The following is a 15,031-nucleotide window of genomic DNA, read 5'->3' as shown; positions in this document are numbered from 1 at the left end:
TTATTTTTAGGGTTCTGTGTTTTATTATAGTTTTTGAGTACTTTGTGAACATATCGAAGCTACACTTTACTACTTTTGGAGATTGATTCTTGAAATATCATTCTGGTTTTCATTATTGATTTGTCATACATGTGTTTGATTCAAGGTTTTCTTCTTCATCTGCGTAGATATTAATTCATGAACTCTACACAATTTTTTTTTACTTATAATTATGAGTAGCTAAGAACATAACTAGGGTTGCGGGAACCATGACAACTTAATTAAATAGGCAAAAACGTAGGATTGATATTCATGATACATTTTTGCATGTATTGTGGTTTCTTTATTTAAAAGTCTTTCTTAGTGAGTGCACTCATTAAGAACTTGCCTATATTTATTTCTTACCCGGGAGGGAGGTAGTGATTAAGAAAAGAATATCACAACAATAATTCAAAGAGTCTGACTTCGAAAGAAGGGATAAACTTCATCTATGTTACTTGAGACCGGAAAGAGATAGTTCTTTGAGATCTAGAGTGAGGTTTAGTAAAGCATACATTTTGAGACTGGGAGGATATGAATGAGATATGTCTAAGAAGGACCGGGAGGTGAATTAGATATTACACAACTCGCTAGATTTTACATGCAATACATTGAATGATATCATGAATACAAATTGTCTGTTGAGTTACATGTCATGGGTAACACAATCCTAGCTAAAATTTCATATTGTTCACAACGTAATTGTTAGTTACTTTGATAAAACACCATTAAGTGATTACTAAGTTAAACAACAAAATCCCCCATTTTACTTTATGTATCTTTATTTTTGGGAAATAGTAATTACAATTGAATAGTGATAGCTAATAGAACTTGCATCAACCTATTCCTTGTGGGTTAGAACCCGACTCTTTGTTGGGTAAAATATACTACAAACGATTGCCTATATCTCTTTTGAGAGGTATAGTTGAGCGTTATCAATAGCTCAATTTCAAATGATGAAATCTTATGGGTTTTTATCTGATGATTCCAAATGCATAAATTGTGGTCTATTTGAAGTTTATTTACCTATATTGGTATATATTGCCTCTCAATTTTATGAAATGGATGATTTATCAAGGTCCTTATTTGAAGGCATGAAAGTAGCTTTAAAGTGTACTGACGTGTTGTTTTTAAGATGATTTAATTGATGCATTTACATTACCCTCATGCATGCTAGCATTGTTTTAAATGTATTTGAAAGTTGAATGAAATGAACCCACCTAGTTTTACTGTGTTCTCAATGAAGTTGAAATGAAAGCTTTGACTCAAAAATGAATGTTTATGAAAGCTAATGTTTATGATTAAAGGGAGTCTTATCAAATGAAAGAATGATTGAATAATGATGAAAAAGGGCTTCTTAGCCGAAGGTATTTGGAAAAAAGTGACTGATCTAAAAGCCAAATTAGATGTTCAGCTTGTCAATCACTCCTATTACTATGAAATCACTTATGAGAGAAGATCCACTAAGCCCCAAAAGAGACCAGCACTATCATACAAGGGCCGGAGGATACTGTGAAGAATGGTTTAACACCCGATTCTTCTACAACTACTGGCAAAAGTAATAACAAGGGTAAAGGTGTAGCCGTTCCAGAATATGATAGTGATGACGCCTACTGGCTATCATACGACGATTGATTAATGTAATACGTTCTCACCATTCAAACAAAGCAACAGCTTCACACACAAGTTTAGATTTTTGACATGTTTTAATCAGTTGTAGTCTCATTTTTGTCACGTTCTTGTACCTTATCGTCTAAATTGTTTCTGCATTATCAGGGAATACACAATTAACATGTATTATATTTTCTCCATTCTTTTTGATTGATTGCAAGAGTTTGACTTGGCAGAAAGTTTGATTTATAGATGAAACTCTTGCTCTCTTGAAATGTTTATTGCTAGTGTTTAATGAGGCGAATTCAAAATTTAAAACTTAATGAATTCAACCTTTAAGGTTCTAAGTAATGAATTTTTACACATAAATTTATGTTCCGTGTTGGATACATTGGATTCAGGTAAATTTTATGCTATAACTCTATATTTTTGCCTGAGTGTTGAAGAATACACATACAGAAAATTAAAATGACGACTTCAAATTTGGAAGTGACCTCTTCACCAACAGCTCCTCTGCAAGTTCCCAGCTTTCATTGTGAGGAAAACATATACCTGCTATGCAAAAAGCTCTGTGATAATGGACTGGCAAATCGTGACTGATCTGTTTGTTATTTTCAATTCTGAGATACCGATTCCTCAGAAGGCTAGCCAGCTAGCAGAGGGAGTATATTACAGTCTCTCCGGAAGATGTACTGAACAATGTGGGAGCTGATACCATCAATGTAAAAAGTTGGCGTCGTAGTTGGTGAAAATGATTTGTTGGGATTTTTCTCTTAGATTTCCTGATGAGAGTCCAAAAATGTACTCGCTGGAAGTTGAAATCATGACTGATTTTTGCAGGTAAAAAAGAAGAAGTGCGAGTTTTGAAAATAGAGGCTGGTGTGGAAGAATTCTTTGTTTTGTCAAGATTTTCGGAGTGCTTTTATTTTGTACAACTTGCATAGACATTTTGAGCCGAGGTTTTTCGGAAACGTCATCTCTACCTACATAGGGGTAGGAGTAAAGTCAGCGTACCCTATCCTCTCTATACCACTTATGAAAAATTACATAGGGTACGTTGTTATTATTGTTCTAAAGACGGTTGAAAAAATACGAGATATGAGTCAAATTATATAATACATAGAACCTTCACAATAACGTTCTTCAAAATATGTTTGACATAAACAATTTGATTTTAGTTATAGTTAATTACCTTAATTGATTTTATCATGGATCAGCAATGACGGAGCTAGGATTTTCAATAAGGGGGTTCAAAATCTGAAGAGTAGACACACAAACTAGTCGAAGGGGGTTCGACATCTACTATATATACATAAAAAATTATTTTAACCATATACAAATAGTATAATTTTCAGCCGAAGAGGGTTCGAATGAACCCCCTAAACTTAAGGTGGCTCCGCCCCTACATGGAAGGGGATGGGTTAATCATATGCGCGGGTTTGCAAAGTAAATCTGATATTTAGAATTAGGATGAGTCATCTATTTCTAAGCTTGTCATGTGTCATTCAGTTAAAAATAAGATAAACAATCTAAGTATAATTAAAGGGATATATTTGAATCGAGAATATAACAAGGGTTATATTTTGGAAAAATGGTCTGATATATCCTCAATTTTGTGATTTTAGACTTGATATACCCTTCGTTACAAAAGTGTCGTATATATGCCCCCTACTATTATAAAAATGGTTCACATATACCTCCTAACATTACAAAAGTGGGTCACATATATCTTTTATCTAATAGAAGTGAAAAAAATAATTTTATTTATTTATTTTTAAAAAATTCATATAGAGGTATATATGATATTTTTTCTCACATCATATCTTTTTTAACTTCTTTGATTATCGTTATTTGAGTTTTTTATTTTATTTTCTTTCATTCTTTATTGTAAAAAATGAGAAATAAAGAAAAGAAGTGGAATGGAAAGAAAAAAAAATTAAAACTAATTTTTTTTGATTATATTGTAATTTATTTTTTGTATATGTAAAAAAAATTGGGGCATATATGAAATTTTTTATAAGAAAGTTAGTGAAGAAATTAAATTTGACTATCAAAATAATAAATTCAGATTAGTCGTTCAATTAAAAAAGCCAAAAAAAAACCATGTGAGAATGATCAAATATACGCATACATGAATTTTTTTTTAACAAAATTAAGAAATAAATTAAAAATTGATTGTTAAAAAAAAGGTATATGTGAGTTAGTTGTGTAACAATAGAGATATATATGAGTCATTTTTATAACAAAGTGTTGACCAATTCTAAATTACAAAATTGAAAGATATATTATTCAAGAATACATTTAAAACTTTTCCATAAATTAAAATATGATTGCTATAATTTCATAGTAGTGGACCCAAAGCAGAAAATGAAAATTGTTGCAAGTACCTAAAAGTCAATATATATATTTTTGCAAATAATATTGAAGAATGGATGAAAATAATGGGAAGAAAGAAAAAAACGGTTGCAACCGATTTGTGTAAACTACTAGTGAACTCCACTCCATATATATGTGAGGGAAAAACGAAGGCGAGCGATCGAACTCTGCAGAAATGGAGGAACAAGAAGTTGATGAAAATGGTTCAAGAATACAGAATCCAGCTCAAGAAGTTGATGAAAATGGTTCAGAGGAATTGGATCTGCAAGTCCCCAATTATGTTTTTCAATTCAATTCCCAGTTTTAGTCATAACTAAGCTAGCTCCTCACATTTTTCTTCGTTTTAATTTGCAGTGAATCAATAGAGAGATTGCTAGTTAAGAATTTATGTGCTAAAGATCTTAATGGAAATCCCAAATGCTTATGGTTACCAAAGAAACAAGTGGAAGAGAATCTCCTTCAGCTTCCTTTTCCTCAATTAGGAGAAGAAATAATTCTAACTTTTCATGATCCAATTGACAAAAAGTCATTTACAGTGCAACTGGTGCATGCTGATCAAGAGGAGTACTATATTACAGGAAGAGGATGGGAGGAATATGTAGCTCAACACAAGTTGGAATCTGGGGATTTCATATCTTCTTATAAGAAAAATGATTACTATGTAATCTACACTTGGAAACTGCCTACGGCAGAGGAATTGGATGATACTCATCTGCTAGTTCCCAGGTATGTTTTTCAATTCAATTCAATTCCCAGTTTAGTCATACCTAAGCTAGCGCCTCATATTTTTCTTCGTTTAATTTGCAGTGAATCAATAGAGAGAGTACCAGTGCTTGTCAAGAATTTATGTGCTAAAGATCCTAAAGGCTTACGGTTGTCAAAGAACCAAGTGGAAGGGAATCTCGTTGAACATCCTTTTCCTCAAGTAGGACAAGAAATAATTCTGCCTCTACATGATCCAATCGGGAAAAAGTCTTTCACAGTGCAACTGGTCCATGCTGATCAAGAGGAATACTATATTACAGGAAGAGGATGGGAAGAATATGTAGCTCAACACAACTTGTTAATTTTCGACGACACTACTATCTTTGTTAACAAGGTAGTTCTTGATCCAACTGCAGAGGTTCATCTTGTCAACATCTCCTATCACTATGAGATCACTTATCAGACTACAGGCACTAATCAACCCCCACAGAAACTGAAACCATTAGGCATAACCACGGAGAATAGTTCAGCACCAGCTTCTACTGGAACTACTACTGCTGTCGATAATAGTTCAGCACCTGCTTCTACTACTACTGCAACTACTACTGCTGTCGATAATAGTTCAGCAACTCTTTCTACTGCAACTACTACTGCTGCTGTCGATAATAGTTCAGCATCTCCTACGACTGCAACTACCACTGCTGTCAATAATAGTTCAGCACCCGCTTCAACTGGAACAACTACTGCTGTCGATAGTAGTTCAGCACCTGCGTCTACAGCAATTATTACTGCTGTCGATAATAGTTCAGCACCTGCTTCTACTACTGACTATAATAACAGTTAGCAAGGGTACTAATGGCTTACTTAGAATTGAACTTCATTGTGATGAACCAGATATGATAGTGATGATGCCTGTTGGCTCTGATGGATCGATTGATTAATACTAGTCTGTCGCTTACACGGGATTGGACGGACCTGATCATTGTAATTCTTTCATCCATTGAGATTAACCATCAAACTAACTAGCTTCATGCATTTTGTTTAGTGCCTTAACAGTTTCATACTCAAAACCCACAATTGTAATCTGTAGATGTTCATGCTCAGATCGTTTACATGTTAGTATATTCTATAGCAATGTGAATAATTTGTCCTGTTCTACTACCCTCCAAATATTTTCTGCATAATAATGTCCGCTAGTTTCTATATTCTTTCAATAGCATATTAATTAACAGTGACTGACTTGGGAGAAACTCCTCCGATCCTTTCTTAAAATGTTCATTGCTAATGCTTTCTTTGAAGTTAATTTTAACTGGTCGGAGACATAAACACAGGCTTGTGAGAAGATTTTTTAATTTTCGTCCCACATGGAAATGCATATAGATATATAGGGTTCTTGGGTTGATTAGAGAGTAAAACAGTTCGTACTAACTATAAGACATATATTCTTATTATTTTGATCCAAATCTAAGTGATCAAGCTAATCGACATCAAGCGGTACAATACGATTGGCCTAAGAAAGCTTGTGCTTGGCCTTGTCCCACTAGTATAGTAGTGTATAAGTATGGATTCTATTTTGTGTGTGATCATTATACACGATGAACACACAAGTTAAGTGATTACTTATTTACTGTGTATTATATGCTGCAAGTATGGCCTTAGGTGTTGGCGTTATATCTGCAGGAGGTCACTTAATTAAGGCTGGTTTGCCTCAGCCAGCACCCTCTCTTTTTCTCACCACATAATCTAGCCTGGGAATCCTTACGATCATGTCTTCTCCAGATTATTATTCTCATTCCGCTCAGCCCTGCATGCCGTTGAGAACCAAATTCCTCCTACCTATCCTATGCTGGTAAAGAAGAAGGGTGAATCCTCATCTGGATATAGGGATCCTGACACTGATTTTTCCTGCTAGCATAACATTATGTTATTGTAAATAAGCGTTGCATAGACCTAACTCATAACAATTCATTTACCCAATGACAATCAAGTTACTTGGCAAACGGAGTAAATCAAGGGAGCAAAGTAAAATTCAAAAATCTAAATTTACGTGTATTTCTCTTATAATACTTCATTTGAGTGTTCTCTATACATTTTTCATGCAACGGTACTCAAACTAACTATAGTATAACATAGTATTTTCAGGGCCTCTCTTGATTGTGATTTCATACATAACTACAACTAGTTCAACTTTGCCAATATCTTTAATTTCAGTTTGCTCTGCTAATTCATCTTGCTGTCCGACGTCCTCTACATTAATATTATTAACTCGTTCAATCTGCCATGTTGAATTGGGAGGAAAGATGGTGTCCCAGTCGTGATCGCCAATCTTACTCACTGCAGAAAAATCCACATCTTCTTTCACTTGCTGCTTGATAATCCTCCCAATAACGACAGTATCTGAAACAGCCAAATTGTATACATCCGCATAGTCATACCAATGTCCTTTAAGAAAGTAGAGATGTTCATTTTGACGCAAAAGTAACATGTCCCATTCTTGTTCTTGATGATCAACTAAAATTAGATATTTTTTTCGAGGAGAGCAGGTGCAGAAATATGAGGAAGGAGTTTCTCTCTGACTTCTTTCCCCGGGAACCGTAATCCATTGGAACTGAAAAGGTCAGATTTTGTTAGTTTCTTGTATATCAATGCTTCTCTAATTGTCAACGTACTAACACGGCCAGTTTCTCCTCTGCGTGAATAACAGAACAACAAATCATTATCAAGAACCACCGCCGGTGTCAAACAAGAAGTAAATTTTTATTAAGTAACATATATTTATACCCAGAATTGGTGATGATGATATTTTCCTGAATCTTGACTTCATTCAGTATTGTTTCTTGTATATCTGTACTCCCATCCTCTGGGTCCAGTACTATACCATCGATTTCTGCATCACCTTCTTTAATTTCACTTACATTCTTGATTGATCCATCTGTGGAAAATACAATGTACCAAAAAGCAGGCACCATTATATTTGTTCATTATAAAATGTAACTGGATCTTTAATTGATCATTGGAAAATTAACATAATCGAAATGGAGTGACATACTTAGCTTGCAGTCATTGATGTGAAGAGAACCAGTTCTTGACTTCTCAGTAGTGTTGTTGTCTTCTTGATCTTCAATTACCACTGGCTTTTTGGGCGAAATTGCATCCTTTTCTCTATGGACTTCTTGCCTTGGAGATTCTTCTCTCCCAGCTTCTTTATTACTATGTTCATTACACATTTTGATCTTCTTGATTCCTGCTTCTACTGAATTCAGAGAGAGATATTCTTGTTTCCACTAAATTCAGAGAGAGAGAGAGAGAGTGCATAGATTCGACTTACCACCGGCCACTATTTATAAGTAGCCGAATTGTCTCCAAGTGCCAACTAGCTATTGAACTTTTAATAGTTTTGGCTATTTTATAATCATCTCTTGAGTTGGTAATTGTTTAACAAGGTTTCCCAATAATCTTCAAAGGATTTATGTGATATTTATAGCATATGTCTCGCTTGTGGATAATATTTGTCGAGCTGCATGCATTAATCAACATAGGTTGAACATTAAAGTCCACAGTATTTAAAGAGATTACCAGAGGACTGTTATGAGGGAGTTCTGAGTAGTACAGATCTTGTTCATAAAAAATAATTGCCTCAACCTTGGAATTACGACTCTCTCCCGGTCTTTTCCCGTAACTAACTGACACCTTGGCCTTCTTCGTTGTTGATACTGTTTTTCCATTGATCTTCCTCTGCTCCGATGATCATATTAACCTCTTTCCTGGAGGATCGGCTTGGTGGAGCAGAATCCGCTCCCCATACACTCATCATTCTCTTATGCAATCTGCAATAGTCATCCTGTGCCCCAGCTATGAATTCGTATTGCTGACACACTTCATCCCAAGTTTTGACCTCGACGTTCATCAAGCTTTCTTTTAACCGTGAATAAACGAACGAGCTCCTAGGATTCAATCGCTTTGTGGAAGCCTTGCTTGATTCCGAAGATACCCCTTTGTCTCGATCGCGTCTTTCCATCTTCGGCACTCATTTCAGCAGAATGATCTGGGAGCGTTCCCAGACTTTGGTTTAACCGAGCTTGTATTTATGCAATCCTACCCTAAGTTCATTGCTGGGCAACTCCATCATCAAGTTGGCCATCTCCATGTTGGCTCCTGATGTTATCACTCCAGCTCTCCTAGAGAATATTCTGATTATGGTCCTTCGCAGACCTTCAAACCTTTCCTATTGGGCCGCAATGCGGTCCAACAAGGACCTATCTTAATTAGTCTGCCAGGACGCGCAGCGTATATTCGAAATCATGTAGGCTTTTTATCGCCATTGGTAATTCCTGCAAAACAACAATATTCAAACTTGAGAGAAAATAGGGTTCAGTGAGTTAAACCAGCACACAGTTGTCCTGGTCCCACGGTGGACACCAACCTATTTACCGGTAAAATGATACAGTTTGAGGTCAAGGACATGTGTCCTAGTTTAACACTTCAGATCCGGTAACTAACTGATGAATATTGTAAGATTAGTTATAGAAAGAAAATGAAACAAGCAAGAAAGTAAAGCGAATGAAGCTTCAAGCTTCACTGTCGTTGTATGTTACGGATCCGGAGATATAAGCCGTAGCTCCGGTGACGTTTGTGAGCGAATGAATATGCTTAAAGGAGGATAGACTGAGTAAAGTAAACTTGGAGCTCAAAATGAGAATGTTGTATTGCTAAAATTCAGAGTCCCTTTACAAATGGACGAAGTAAACTCAGGTTACAAGGGTGCAGGGTTTCCGCCAGAAAGCTCCACTTGAGCCTATAAAAAGCACTAAAACAAATAGGAGCGCGCTGTATGGCAAGCCGGTGCCAGTCAATATTACTGATGTGCTCAGGTGAGTCTATAGGACAGCCTGACATATCTGTCCTTTGTGTCTCTTTGTTCACGTCACTGGGACACGGGTCCCCCTCTTCCGGTCATGCATCCTTTGCCAGTTCCTGGTTAAGATTGTTTTCTCTTCCTTTGGGATGCTCTCTCGAAAACTGATCTCGCTAGTGCCTTGCCTCTCTCAGGCCATCTAGCCAAATATCCTTTTCGCCACGTGACCTCTATTCCGGCTGCCATGTGCCCAAGTTATTTTCACCCAATACAAAGTTTAATCTCCTAATTGCCAAATATTCATTGCAAATTTGCGACAATCTTGTTAATTGGTTAAACCATAAGGGGTCGTTTGATAGAAAGATTAATAATGTAGAAATTAGTAATGCAAGAATTAGTGATGCATGAATTAGTAATGCAAAGATTAGTAATGAAGAAATTATTTTTTTATTAAATGTTTGGTTCATTGCTTTCCATCTAATCTTGTGTTTGGATTAAAATTCTACAAAAAGCTTCTTTCCGATTATACCCTTAAATTATTATGAGATTTTCTATTTTATGTAATTGAGTCAATATAAATAAATGTCGGATTAGATTATTTTTTTGTGGTCTTCTAACTAGCTAGGAGGAAAACAATTTTATTGTCATGTTTGCTATTTTTCACATGAATTATTTGAGGATAACTAAATAATACCATACTTAATACATGGACTATTTCTCGTAATACTTCCTACTTCGTACTGAGGAATACCCACTGCCCCTGCTTTTAACTGTTGTAACAAAGCATACAACTTTGAGAGAGAAGTGGAATCTACTCCCAAATCCATATATTTTTACTAATCTCCCAAAAGTGAAAAGTACTGATGCTGTGTGAAAGAAAAAGCAATGTACAAGCAGCAGAAGATTGAACTTTTCCCTTCCGACAGATATGACCACAAAAACAGTGTCATTCATTTTAGCCAAAGGTAAGGGCAAAGGGGGAACATATCAATCCATCAAGTATGCCTATAGGACATTCAACACAACAATTTATTAAGAAATATTAAAAGATTTATCAACATTCACCTCTTCTCCCCAACAAAATATTAAAGTATCATGGATAATGAGATAGGATTTGATTAATTATTGTACCATAGCTACATAAGCAAAGAACTACAACAAAAAATATTTACTTGTTAAGTACTCTAATTTCTTGGACAACATATATCTAGTAATATTACTCCAAACATGACTATCATTTAATTACTCCATATAAAATCATACTAAAATCTATCTCCACAATGGACCTTGTTTTTCTTGGTGTCATGATGTAACCATCCAAACCCTCTAATTGCTTTGGAAATCTTAACAAGATTAGGCCTTCCCATTCCTAAATTAATCTTTCCAGCTGAGAACTTAAGAGCCTGTAAGCAACATAACTGTTCCTTCATATCTTCTTCTTCCTCTTCAACTTCTTCATCCTTTTTGTAGCTTTTGGATTTGGATTCTCCTTTCTTCTTCTTCTTTGTAGTGTTATCCCTTTTGACTTTGCTCTTTCCTGAGTCTATTTCATAAGTTTCCCACAACAAATCCATTCCTTCACCACTACTAGCATTGTGCCTTTCTTCATAAAGTTTACATGCCAATGTCCTTGTCCACTCTTTTTCTTTCCTCATAGATCCATAACTCCCTAAATTCTGGTCAAGATTACTCCAAGAATGTGCCTTTTTCACTTTATCCGCCTCCTTGGATCCATTTCCCATTATCATTTCTTCTTCTTGTTGTTTTTCAACAACTTTCTCGACCTTCGTGCCCAATGCCTCAATTTTCTTCGTTTCCACATTATCAGTCCAAGTCTTGCTTTCAAACTCATCCACTTCTTTCAACAACTCTTCCACTGCAACCCCTGAATTTTCAAGATCAACTGTGGCAGTGGCAGTGTCTTTTTCTTGAACTGAAGAATCAACAACTTGTTTTTCACTTCCTTCAGGGGATGTATAGTCAAAGAGTTCAACTGGGTTTTCTTGAAACACGATCTTGTAAACTTCAAAATCCTCAAAACGATCCAACTCATCAATTTTACCATCAGCCTCCAGCAGAGCATTCTTGAAAGATAGCAGAATACTACTAACATTGTCTGAGTGAGGGGAAGATATGAACGAAGCAGGGGAGATGGTGTTGTTGACAAGTGCGAAGAGCAAAAGGGAAGTGGTGATGAAGAGAGGGGAAAGAAATGAGAGGATTTTAACCAGGTAAGGAAAGAAGAAAACAAAGTAAGACAAGTAAAGAGGGTGAGAAAGAATGAAGTAACACAAAAGAGTTAACTCAGAAATCAGGAGACGGCTAGTGTTTGACAAGCACAGATGATCACCCATTTTCTTCTCCATAGATTAGTGGAGAAGTGAAATATGGAAGAAATAGGGAAGAATAGAAGAATCTCGGACTATTTTTCTGTAAGCAAAGAGGGAAAGAAAAAGTTTGTCTGATTATGGATTGTAAAATGTAAATGAGGCGTTGATGTAGGAATAGAATGTACTCTCTTATCACATCTGTTTAGTTTTGGCCGTGTAGTGGGGGCCGCGAGAGTTCTCGACCCTTTTATTAGCTTACAAGTTGCTAACAACGTTTTTTCATGACAGGCATTATAAAGTTATTTTGTAATCAAAATAAATTTTAAAATATAATTAGATTTATTTGATTTATCATTTTTAAAACAACCTATATGTTGAGATAGCCCACCTTGATTTTTTTGAGCAAATACACCTAGTGCCTATTCAGCCAAAATAATTACTAAAAGAATAGTTATTCGATGTATATGCTTGTATAATCAGTGTATATTTTATGTATAGTCAAGCTATATTCTGTTTTTGAGTGTTTTATAATATATATATATATATTCATTGTATAGCTCATATATAAGTAATCTATATTGTATAGTCAGTGTATAGTCAACGGTATATTTTCTATGATTTTGACTATTTTTTATATAAATAAAATATGACTAATATGACTATATTTGTTATAAACTAATTAGTTTATTATATATATTTAAAATTGTCTCCCTTTTTTGACTTATAAGTTATTTTCAACTTATAAGCTATTTTAGATAAGCTAAGTTAAACAGACACTTAATCAAGAAATAGAGTAAAGTCAATAGAGAAGATTGAACACAATGCAATTTTTTAAGTCTTGTTTTTTTTGGTTACTCTTTGACCAAAGAAAGGATCAAAGTCACTTAAAAAATTAATTAAATTAATTCAGGATCAAATTAATATTTTCAAAACTTTTTAATTTTTTAAAATACAATGACACCCCACACTTCAACTAACCATTTAATAAAAACATACCCATTTAAAATAAAAAAAATTCAAACTTGAAAAACAGACCACCAACAGCGCCTCCTCTGCAACCAACAGATTCGCCTTGTTGTTGTCAGTTGTCACTCTATCCAAACACTCAATGTTGTCGCCGGCCGTAAGCCTTTTTTTATGGAAAATTTTTAGATTTGTGAATAAGAACATTGTTGATAATCGGCTTTTGAATTTTTTTTGGGTTAATGAACGAGAACTCGTTCTATAGTTAAGAGAAATGAATAATGGGGTTAATGAGTTTGTTTTTTTCTTGTTTATAAAAGAAAATCAAAAAATCCAAAAAACTTAATTTTTGAGAAATCTTAAGAATATGTGAATATGTGTTGTTGTTGTTTAGTGAAAACTCATTTTTTTGTTGTTTTTGTTCTTCTTTTTGTTAGCATTATTGGTTCAAATAGTGTAGTGTGAAAAATAAACTGATTTTTTTGTTGAAAATTCTGGAAATTCACGGTACACATATTTGTTGAAAATAATAATGTCATCTGTTGCAACTTATGACTTATATGTTGGTAGAAATATAGTCAGTTCGGTTGTATTGATTTATTTTTAACATATACTCATCTGTTGAAAGAAAGGTTATATGTTATAATAGATGACTCATATGTTGGTAGAAATTTCTACAGAATGATCATATGTTGCAACAGGTAACTCATGTGTTGCAACAACAGATGGGTCATATGGTGTAACTGGTGACCCATATGTTGCAATAGTAGGATCATCTATTGAAACATAAGGTTCATCTATGGCAACATATGGATCATATGTTGTAATAGATGACTTATTTTCTACAAATTTTTGAACTTTTTGTTGTATTTGATAAATAAACTGATATCCCTTATTTTTTTGATTCAGTTATAATATTTTTTTACCTTGTAGATAAAATGTCAGGAGAAATAACAGATGCTCAATCTTTTACTGCTTCCTCTTCTAACAAATGCTCTTCCTGTCAATGTAAAAAAGTCAGCATAAATATGATAATTTTATTAAGCGTTTTAATGAATTGACAAATCTATTAAGGAATTAGCAACTAATAGGGGTGTCATTCCATTAAAGAAGATTGTGCAGTCTTTGAAGAAGTTTAGAAGTTTCAAACAATTAATTTTCATATCACTATTGAAAATAAAAACAGACCAATATCAACTCTTTCTACTCCACTATCTGTTCTACCTTTGACAGATTTTGGCTCAATCTCAAAATCCAAGAAGAAAGTCACTTGAAGGTTATAACATTTCAGGTGAGGGTCCAACTAAAATAATGATATTGTTCTCGAAATGGATATAGGAGGGCCTTTACAAGCAACATGCACAAAAGTAAGTCAGTCAACTATTAATAATGTCCCTGCTGTCCACTAATTAATTATAGTTAATATTTATATAATTACAAGAAAGAAAAGGATGAGCACTATACAGATAAATGCTCAAGTCTTGGATTCAAATGACTAGATTTTGTTGTTGCATTTTCGAAGGCGAAGAACTAGTTCTACCTAATTTCCCAATCCAACAAGTTGTTGGATGGAATGATGGGGTATAATTATACTCACTTATCTTTTGATTAACACCTATTGACACATACATACAAATAACTGATACATAAGTTGTTGTTGATGTTTGTGTGCAGAATGTGGATGTAATTTTTTTACTATTTATGGAAGAAATTGAAGACACAGAATAATTAACAATATCGATACACCACCACAAATTATTTTTTCAGAACATACATTGACAAGGCCAATGTTGTTGCTAATTATTAGGAGAGAGTTGTTAACATTATCAAATTCGCTGGATTGCCTTGGCACCTGACACATCTGGCGCATGTCCCGATAAATTGTGATGGGGAGTTTCATTGTGTAAGACCAAAGAATTTCTAAAGAGGAACGAAGGAAAAACTTATTGCAAAAAGAGATCTAGTGCAGGCTTCTACTAGCCCACCTACGATTCATAGAATCACCTATAGACTGTAGGAAGGAATTTGTAAAAAGCCTGAGCACTTGGAAAGGATTTGGAATTTGAGGTTCAACCTACGAGGTCCACCTACGGACTGTAGGAAGTATACGGTCTATAGGAAAGAATCAGAGACTTGATTTTTGAGTTCAACAAGATGAGTCAACCTACGGACC

General features: G+C 34.6%; 3 protein-coding genes across 4 annotated transcripts; 1 reads left to right on the top strand and 2 right to left on the bottom strand.

Moving 5' to 3' along the window:
- Nucleotides 1-4,051: 4,051 nt before the first annotated feature.
- On the top strand, nt 4,052-5,868 carry LOC129881656 (uncharacterized). 2 transcript variants are annotated; one of them, XM_055955783.1, is made up of 3 exons: nt 4,052-4,273; nt 4,360-4,731; nt 4,813-5,868. In XM_055955783.1, the coding sequence occupies exons 1-3, from the start codon at nt 4,062-4,064 to the stop codon at nt 5,552-5,554; spliced, it is 1,326 nt and encodes a 441-aa protein (XP_055811758.1). In that variant the 5' UTR covers nt 4,052-4,061; the 3' UTR covers nt 5,555-5,868. The 2 variants fall into 2 exon arrangements, with proteins under 2 accessions (XP_055811758.1, XP_055811759.1); XM_055955784.1 differs by having other exon boundaries at nt 4,071-4,269.
- Nucleotides 5,869-6,742: 874 nt separating this feature from the next.
- On the bottom strand, nt 6,743-9,836 carry LOC129882629 (uncharacterized). Its single transcript, XM_055957008.1, has 3 exons — nt 7,760-9,836; nt 7,492-7,642; nt 6,743-7,399 (listed from the first exon to the last, which is right to left on the bottom strand). The coding sequence occupies exons 1-3, from the start codon at nt 7,935-7,937 to the stop codon at nt 7,228-7,230; spliced, it is 501 nt and encodes a 166-aa protein (XP_055812983.1). The 5' UTR covers nt 7,938-9,836; the 3' UTR covers nt 6,743-7,227.
- An 822-nt stretch (nt 9,837-10,658) lies between these two features.
- LOC129881654 (uncharacterized) lies at nt 10,659-12,120 on the bottom strand. The gene has a single exon (XM_055955782.1). It carries the CDS (start codon nt 11,929-11,931, stop codon nt 10,828-10,830), a length of 1,104 nt encoding a protein of 367 aa, XP_055811757.1. The 5' UTR covers nt 11,932-12,120; the 3' UTR covers nt 10,659-10,827.
- Nucleotides 12,121-15,031: the final 2,911 nt, after the last annotated feature.

This window comes from Solanum dulcamara, chromosome 3, assembly GCF_947179165.1.
Source record: "Solanum dulcamara chromosome 3, daSolDulc1.2, whole genome shotgun sequence".
Lineage (NCBI taxonomy): Eukaryota > Viridiplantae > Streptophyta > Magnoliopsida > Solanales > Solanaceae > Solanum > Solanum dulcamara.
The sequence above is the reverse complement of the archived record's forward strand: the minus strand, read 5'-3'. Positions and strand labels throughout refer to the sequence as shown.

Excerpts from the sequence above, each read along its gene's own strand:
- LOC129881656 (XM_055955783.1), top strand. The coding sequence starts at position 4,062 with ATGAAAATAATGGGAAGAAAGAAAAAAACGGTTGCAACCGATTTGTGT. Across the intron at positions 4,274-4,359 it reads CAGAGGAATTGGATCTGCAA|TGAATCAATAGAGAGATTGC; the intron begins GTCCCCAATTAT and ends TTTAATTTGCAG. Across the intron at positions 4,732-4,812 it reads ACTCATCTGCTAGTTCCCAG|TGAATCAATAGAGAGAGTAC; the intron begins GTATGTTTTTCA and ends TTTAATTTGCAG.
- LOC129882629 (XM_055957008.1), bottom strand. The coding sequence starts at position 7,937 with ATGTGTAATGAACATAGTAATAAAGAAGCTGGGAGAGAAGAATCTCCA. Across the intron at positions 7,643-7,759 it reads CATCAATGACTGCAAGCTAA|ATGGATCAATCAAGAATGTA; the intron begins GTATGTCACTCC and ends TATTTTCCACAG. Across the intron at positions 7,400-7,491 it reads ATCATCATCACCAATTCTGG|AGGAGAAACTGGCCGTGTTA; the intron begins GTATAAATATAT and ends TTATTCACGCAG.
- LOC129881654 (XM_055955782.1), bottom strand. The coding sequence starts at position 11,931 with ATGGAGAAGAAAATGGGTGATCATCTGTGCTTGTCAAACACTAGCCGT.